Below are 8,893 nucleotides of genomic sequence, written 5' to 3'. Positions count from 1 at the left end.
CTTTCTGCATTCGTGGGAGCGATGATTGCCAGCGCATTTCACACATCTTGAGGCAGCGTTGCATGATCTTTGAGTGTGGTGGAATGCTTGACAATTAAAACATTGAATTGGTCCACGACCCCCCCTAAATCTCTCTATTCTGACTGGAATACTTTGAATAGTGGTGATGGAGTTAATTTGATGATTTTGCACTGTATTTTTAAGAATTATGAGAAAAAGTGGGAGGAGCCTATAGGCCTCGCCCACTTTTCTCTTAAACTGTATGACTTTATGAGTTGTAATGCCTGTTTTTGCCAGTTGATGGGAGATCTCATCTGTTTTGTATTCTGTTGATAGTCCACGGAGTAATACTTTAATATGTATGGTTGGATGTGCTTGTGCAGAGGTTATGGGTGTGTCTGTTTCTTCATTGGGAACTTCCATGGGTGGAGCTATGTCAGAGTTGACTATTGTTTCAGATAGTAGCAAGGAGGTGGCGGCATCTATTGGTGAAGAAGAGGTGCTTTCTGTAATCATGATTTGTGTATCCTCAATATTTTTGGCTTTGTTTTGCTTTTTCTTCTTCCTTTTTCGCTTTTTTGTAGGAGGCTCTGCATTATTTTTAGCTGTATTTTCTGTATCGGTTGTCATTTCGCTTTTCTGTTCTAAATTTTGGCCTGCATCTTGAGTTTCCATAAGTTGAGTTTTGAGTTGCGAGCAATCCTGGAGCTCTTTCGCTGTTGTTTCAATTTCTTCGTTGGTCATCCTTATCATTTCCATCCATTCTTCATATAACTTTCGTTCACCTGGACTCAAGCTTTCCACATTTACCGTTGGTTCTCGTGAAGTCTTTTCGGTTTGCCATTTTCCGCCACGTGGATGATTTTGATATGTAGCCATATTGCGTGATTTGATTTTGTTGTCGAATTCTGTGGATTCCTCATCCGTCGTAGAATCACTGATGTTTTGACACCCGGTAGGCGTGCTTGTCTTTCCACCACGTCCGCAACGTCGAAGACTCATTTTGCAGTACTTTAAAAATTGAATTGAATAAACTTAAACTTAATTTTAGTACTTTACTTTAAACTACGAGCTACAAACTTTGCCATGTCCAGACATAATTTGACTGATCATTTCGCTTAATAGATTAAAATTTTTAATAACTATTATTAATATTTTGTTGCTGTAGATAAGAAATTTCATTTCCCTTTTTCAATGCTTTAATGTGAGCGTATTGATCGAGGTACCTGACTTGTGGCACCAGCCTATTCATCTGAGATTAAATTGCCAAATTCAACGGGCGAATGTGGTCGAATAACTTATATACAAAACATTAAAATGTGCGATATATACAAAAGAAAAATTATTTGAATAATAATTGATAAGATACAAGTGCGATTCCAAGAAGTCTGATTAACAAAAAAAATAAGCTATTTGGATAGTTCCACTCATGCCAAATTTCCAACGGCATGAGTAAAAACAAAACCGAAGAAGTAGTATACACATATTTAGAGCAGAGTGAAAAAGAGATGATGTAGATCTTAATCGGAGGAGAGAGTAAAAAGTGGGATAGTTTACTTTACATCTTTACATCCCCTGCCCCCATAATGGGCTTCACAGGTGCACAGAGGAGTAATTTCATCTGGAGGAATGAAAATGTATATGTAGACTGCTGGCCACCTAAAATGCAACAACAAGAAAGTCAAGACATATCACAACAAAATTTATTTTGTAGATAACATGTTGATCAAGTAATTTTTTATTGCTTTTTCTTATTAATTACTTAAAAATTTTCACTGAGTTGACGGCTCAAGGAAAAAAAATCTATTTCTTTACTCAATCAATAATTGTTTTTTTAACCTTATGCATTTATTTTCAAAAAACAGTTATTTGGTTTATTTGATTATTAATAATAATAGCAGTTTAGAAAAAGCGTCAATTTATAGAAATCCCGGAAATCAGTGTAAAGAATAACGTGCATTTGTAGTCGAAACTTTTATGTTTACATAGTATTTGACGTTATAAGAAGGCAGACGCTGTAAATTGTTTGTTTTGAAAGCAACGCTGTAAAGGTTGTGGAAGTTTTAGACTATTATAATATTTGAAGAGACAGTATTGTTTATTACAAATATTACAAATTTTGCCAGTAGAGTTTGCTAGGTGTGTGAAGCATTTTACTTAAAAAAAAAACTGCAAAGGTACATTTTGAGGATGAACTCATATTTTGTATTCTTATGAAACGTATTTTGTATACTTTTGAGACTTATTTTGTATTCCTTTGAAACATATCCCAACTAATAGATTACAAATTATTGTGATGTGTAGAACTGCCAACAATAACACTTTCTATTGGAGATTTTTTTATTTTATTTTTTGCATGACTGTCAGTTTGAAGGTTTAGATTTAGATAGTTTTTGAGGTAGTAGTTTTATAATTATTAGGAAGTAGTCACACTTGTTAAAAGCTTTGCCTAAAAAGGAAAACTGCAAAAGTATCAGGTATCAGCAGGTCTGTAATAGTAAAAAATAACAGTTATTATAATCTCAGTTATAATAACAGTTATTATATTATCTTGATAAAACAGGACTGTGCTATTTAAAAATTAAATGGGCAGGGAATGTTTGTCGTTATTTGTCATCTAGTAAGAGAATTGATATTTTCTGCCTTTCTATTTCACTTTTTAAATTTTTCCCAGTTGTGGTCACTCTGTAAACAACTTCTTCCACGACCCTCTCTGTCCCTAATATTGTCATGATTAATAGTACATAAAGATAGCCACGATAGTGCTAATGTGTGTTTTAATACAATAAAACTTAGTTAAACGATAAAGATATTGTGCGGTTTTGTGATGTCAATTGTTATATCCACCACTAATTTCCACTGAGGCTTATTAGTGAAAATTTTCACTTTGAACTGCAATCAGATGCTTTCTGAAAAATTCAGTATTTGCTTTGCACCAACCTTGGTCACGTTAGTAGCTTCGATCTAATCAATTTTTCTGAAGCTTCGTTCTTGTTCCAGACGCAAGTCCGTGAACGCAGATGCAGTGATTACCAGACGCAAATGCGTGAACGCAGATGCAGTGATTATTTATTATATTATTTATTATATAATTTCTCACATTATTCTTTTGTTGGCAACATGTATATATTCTTTGTGTACTTTTGTGATAGTAAAAGAGTTTGTTCTATGAGATACTTGTTTTAGTGTTGATTGTAATTAGAAACATTTACGTTTACAACCAACACATTTTGGTGCCGAAACAACTCGGTTTAAAATTAAATACGAATCAGATGAATAATTTACGCAGTCACTCTTTTAAAAACTAGCGAAACGTCAAACATCAGTATTACTCAATGAAGGAGAAACAAAACGATAAAGAACTTGGCGATATTCTGGCACTTTTGAAAAGAAAAAGAAGAACAGTGCGAGGTAATGTTACTCGATTTATTACGCAATTAAATTCTGATCTTTCTGCAACCTCTGACACTTTAAATGAAAATGTCGAATATATTAGTCATCGTCTTTCGGATTGCTTGTTAGAAATGAAGAAATTGGATAACGACATTCATAGTTTATTAACAGATGGTGATTATGACAATGATATTATTCAATGTGAAGAATACGTGGATAATGCCGAGCTCGCTATCTTTAAAACAAAGAAATTTGGTAGTAGAATTAATTTTGAATATAATACTTCACAATCGCCAGAAGTAACTGTTTCTCAAATACCTGTTACACAAGTACCCGTTATGCAATTACCCGTTTCTCAATCTCACACAGTGAAACTTCCTACTATTAAACTGGATACTTTTCGAGGTGATATTGAACAATGGCAGTGTTTCTGGGTACAATTTAAATCTTCTATTGACGATAATAATAGTCTATCATTAATTGATAAACATGTGTTTTTGCGAGGATATTTGGAAGATGAACCTAGACGCTTAGTCGACGGAATCAGTGTTAGTGCCAGCACATATGAAACTACAAAAGCTCTTCTTCAAAATCGATATGGCGACAAAAACAGAATGATTCAAGCCCATTTAGACTTTTTGGAAAATATTTCGCCAATACGTAATCCCACTCCTATTGCATTGAATAAAGTATTTATAGAATGCAACAGAAGACTAAACGCTTTAACGGCTTTAGGAGAGGATATCAACGCTTACGGGCGCGTTTTAGCTCCAAAAATTTTACGTGCCTTTCCAGATGATATTTGTCGCCGATGGATTATTTACGCAAAAAGAGAGAAAATATCTGAAGGTGATATGAATAAACTAGTTCAATATTTATCTGAAGAAGTAGAAGGTGCTCTAGCAACACTAAAAATTCGAGGTGAGCAAAACTTTGATTACACATTTAAGACATCTACAGCAGCCTTGCATTTGAATTCTAAAAAGGTTAACCAGACTAAAAAACCATCTCCATTTTGCGCCTTCTGTGAAATTAACGGTCACTGGCCGCAAGATTGCACGATTATAACTGATATCGATACTCGAATCCAAAAATTAAAAACCTCTGGTAAATGCTTCCTGTGTACTAATCGTGGCCATAGTATAAAAAATTGCCTTCGCAAAGATAAAGCGTTCTGCATAAGATGCAAAAAGAAGCACCATGTCTCTATTTGTGGAACAACAGTTCAATTCAACCTAGCCACTCTATTTCTACAAATAACATAGATACTCGTACACCTAATTTTACTCACTTACAGACTGCTCGAGTATATATAACTGGCCCAACTGGTATTACTAAGCTTACAAGATGCATTTTAGATTGTGGTAGCCAAACCAGTTTCATTCATTCACATCTTGTAGACTACCTAAAATTAGATGTTATTAGCTCTGATTCACTTGAAATTCATGCATTCGAATCATCATCAAATCAGGCTCAATCGAGACGAAAAGTAAGATTTAAACTATCAAGTATTTGGAATCAGTCAGAAATTTATCTACATGCATTTGAAAGTCCTAATAGATATGCAGTTCATCCATCAGTTCCATTAGAGATTGCTTCTATGGCTCACAAGAAAAAATTTAAGCTTGCTGACCCGAATGACACCATTCAAGAGATGCCTATAGAAGTTTTGATTGGTGCAGATTTTTACTGGACGGTGGTGAATTCTGAGATTCCTTTCAGACTTTCGGAAACAATTGTGCTCATTCCATCAATCTTTGGCTGGATTTTGTCTGGATCCAGATCTCATACATCTGTCGCTTCTTTATCGTCAGTTCATAATATCAGCATCACATCACCATATATTTTGGATGATCAAGTTAGGAAATTCTGGGACTTAGATACTTTAGGTATTAAAGCCATGCAAGACAAAGAAATGTCCATTCGCAATTCTGAAATATTGGAAGACTTTCGAAGCTCTTATGAAGTCCTAGAAAATCGTCGTGTTGTTAGATTACCTTGGAAGAAAGACGTTACTCTTTCTTCAAATAACTATCACGTAGCATCAAAACGCTTCAATACATTGTGCAAGAAGCTCCAAACAGATCCTAGCTTAAAGGAAATGTATGTTACACTCATGGAAGATTACATAGACAAAAGGCAAGTTGAAATAGCACCGGAAAATCATGATAAGGAAGAAAAAAGCTATTACATACCCCATCATGTAGTCATTAAAGAGAAAAACGCAGAAATTAAGGGACGAATAGTGTTCGACGCCTCTTCTCACACACCAGGCCATCCATCATTAAACGATGTTCTAGAACAAGGTCCCAACTTACTTCCAGAAATTTTAGCCACCTTATTACGATTTCGTCTTCACAAACAAGCAATTATTAGTGATGGAAGTCAGGCTTTTTTACAATTAACCTTGTGGGAAAAAGACAGATGTGCTACTAAGTTTCTATGGTTCAAAACTAGGAAAAATGATGATGAACATTTGCAGCTAGAGAATGAAATTGTGGTCTATCAATTTACACGTTTGCCCTTTGGATTAACCAGCAGCCCATTCCTTCTTTCAGCTACACTTGACGAATTATGCTGCATGTACTCCAACATTTATCCCACAGCAGCTAAACATCTAAAAGGCAATATTTTCATGGATGATTTCGTTGTGGGAGTTGATTCAGAAATCGAAGCGAAAACCCTATTTCACGAAATGTGAGAACTCACGAGTCTTATAAGCCTTCCTTTAGCAAAATGGAGTACCAACTCCCAAGTTCTGAAAAACGAATGGAAAAAAGAAAAAATAAAGTTTAAAAGTAAGACTCAAGTCTTAGGTGTACATTGGGATACAGAAGAAGATTCGTTTCATCAAAATATTAAGGAGCATGACCACGATTTATTTAAGGAACCGGTCACTAAACGCTTACTTCTGAAAATAATCTCAAAGATTTTTGATCCCTTGGGAATTTTCTCACCATCTACTGTTGTCGGAAAAATTCTCTTTCAAGATACATGGCTATGTGGTATTGAATGGGACGAACTTTTACCCCCATCTATCGCATCAAGGTGGTCAAAATGGATTATAGACTTACCACATTTAAACGACATTCGAATCCCCAGATGGATTGGAATATCTTCTGCTGATGTTACCATTCATGTATTCTGCGATGCTTCGGAACGTGCTTACGGAACTGTGTTATATGTACGATTCACAGAAGATACTAAATTTCATGTTCGAATGGTTTGCAGTCGTAATAGACTTTCTCCTCTGAAAAGAATAACACTTCCCCGCTTAGAGCTGTTAGCCGCATTATTGGGTGCTCGATTACTCCATTATTTTTGTACAGAAACTAAACTGGATAGGAACACAGCGACACTTTGGAGTGACTCAACAGTTGCCTTAAATTGGATACAAGGTGATCCAAATCGTTGGAAAACCTTTGTCTGTAACCAAACGAAAGAAATTCTCAATTACACAAATCCAACACAATGGCGGTATTGCCCTGGCAATGAAAATCCTGCCGACCACTTGTCTCGTGGTGTTGCACCAACAGAGCTTAAATCATTGGATCTTTGGTGTCTAGGACCAACCTGGCTAACACAATCATCAGAGTTTTGGCCTTCAAAACAACTGAGTGACGCTAATCCAGATATTTATGCTGAACTACGTAAACCAGCTTCTCAATCTTTATTGATAACTTCTTACCAACCTCTTATTGATATATCGCGCTTCAGTTCATATATGAAACCTCTTAGAGTTACAGCATGGATATTTCGTTTCTTGTATAACTGTCGATCCAAGCAACGCATTTCTATTGACCTCACATGTAATGAGCTTAACACAGCAAAAAACTATTGGATTCTCACAGTGCAAAAGCAATGCTTTTCGGCAGAGCTTCACGCTTTACAAAATAATTCCCCTTTGCCAAAATCTTCAAAAATTAGCCGTTTCAACCCATTTCTTCAAAAAAATCTCATACGATTAGGAGGTAGATTACAGTTCGCATCGCTCAAAAATGAGCAAAAACACCCTTTGCTTCTTGATGGATCTCATCCTTTTGTACATCTTTTCATATACTACACACATGTGAAGCTTCATTACTTAGATGTTCAAATAGTACTTTCAGACATTCGTTCCAACTTCTGGATAATACGAGGACGTGAAGCCATTAAACGAGTGCTCTACAAATGTCTACCTTGTAAGCTCTCACAGGCATCTAGAAGTCAACAAATCGAAGCTCCTTTACCAAGGGACAGAATTACACCTTGCCTTCCATTTACTACTATTGGCATAGACTTCGCTGGCCCACTTTATGTTCGTAACTTGTAACCTTTAAATACAGCCTATATCGAACTTTTCACTTGCTCAACTACTCTTGCTGTACATATCGAACTAGTCTCTGACCTCACTACTGACAAATTTCTCATGGCCCTAAAAAGATTTGTAGGCAGAAGAGGAGTTCCTCATACAATATACACTGACAACGCCACTACCTTCCATGCCGCTAATAAAGAGCTATCCATTTTATGGGACAACTTAACATCGTCAAAAGTTCAGCAATATTATGCCCAGACGGGAATTAAGTGGAAATTTATTGTTGCACGAGCGGCTTGGTGGGGAGGATGGTGGGAACGTTTGATCGGACTAACAAAAAGATGTTTGCGAAAATCCCTAGGTCGAACCTTGTTAGATGAAGAAGGTCTTTCTACAGCATTAGTTGGTGTTGAAGCCGCATTAAATAGTCGACCGTTAGTTTATGAACAAGGAAATGATGATCCTGAAGAATCATTAACACCATCCCATTTTCTTACCGGTAAAAGACTTACAACCATACCTTCACAGCCTGCAGCATCAAGTAGAAATCTGACAAAATTGTACAGGCAACAACAGGATTTATTAGACGCATTTTGGAAGAAATGGTCTAAGGACTATCTATTGCAATTAAGATCTTTCCACCAAGTTCGTAACGTTCAAAAATCTTCTCATGTTCGTGTTGGAGACATAGTACTACTTCACGAAGATGTAAGACCACGACATACGTGGAAAAGAGGATTGGTAACCGGACTAATTAAAGGACGCGATGGAAAAGTCCGGACTTGTACTTTACGTTCTGAGGGCAAGGAAATCTCCCGACCTGTTCAACTGATCATTCCTCTTGAGGTTGATCAGGGTGGGGAGGATGTTCCAGACGCAACTGCGTGAACGCAGATGCAGTGATTATTTATTATATTATTTATTATATTATTTCTTACATTATTCTTTTGTTGGCAACATGTATATATTCTTTGTGTACTTTTGTGATAGTAAAAAGAGTTTGTTCTATGAGATACTTGTTTAGTGTTGATTGTAATTAGAAAACATTTACGTTTACAACCAGCACAGTTCTGAACAATTTTGATGAAGCTTTGGTCTGCAAAACTTTGATGGAACTTCGGTCTGAACAACTTTGGTGATGTTTCGGCCTGAACCTCTTTGATGATGCTACAGTCTCATCAGCTTTGAAGAAGTTTCGATCTG

General features: G+C 36.1%; 2 protein-coding genes across 2 annotated transcripts; both read left to right on the top strand.

Annotated features, from left to right (window-relative positions):
• Nucleotides 1-3,335: 3,335 nt before the first annotated feature.
• Nucleotides 3,336-7,705, top strand: LOC107452158 (uncharacterized). The gene is made up of 3 exons (XM_071185365.1): nucleotides 3,336-4,500; nucleotides 4,659-6,017; nucleotides 6,126-7,705. Exons 1-3 carry the CDS (start codon nucleotides 3,336-3,338, stop codon nucleotides 7,703-7,705), a joined length of 4,104 nt encoding a protein of 1,367 aa, XP_071041466.1.
• A 96-nt stretch (nucleotides 7,706-7,801) lies between these two features.
• On the top strand, nucleotides 7,802-8,578 carry LOC122272361 (uncharacterized). Its single transcript, XM_043055954.1, has one exon. It carries the CDS (start codon nucleotides 7,802-7,804, stop codon nucleotides 8,576-8,578), a length of 777 nt encoding a protein of 258 aa, XP_042911888.1.
• Nucleotides 8,579-8,893: the final 315 nt, after the last annotated feature.

Source organism: Parasteatoda tepidariorum, chromosome 9, assembly GCF_043381705.1.
Source record: "Parasteatoda tepidariorum isolate YZ-2023 chromosome 9, CAS_Ptep_4.0, whole genome shotgun sequence".
Classification (NCBI taxonomy): domain Eukaryota; kingdom Metazoa; phylum Arthropoda; class Arachnida; order Araneae; family Theridiidae; genus Parasteatoda; species Parasteatoda tepidariorum.
Note: the sequence above shows the minus strand (reverse complement) of the source record. Positions and strands in the feature narration are given on the sequence as shown.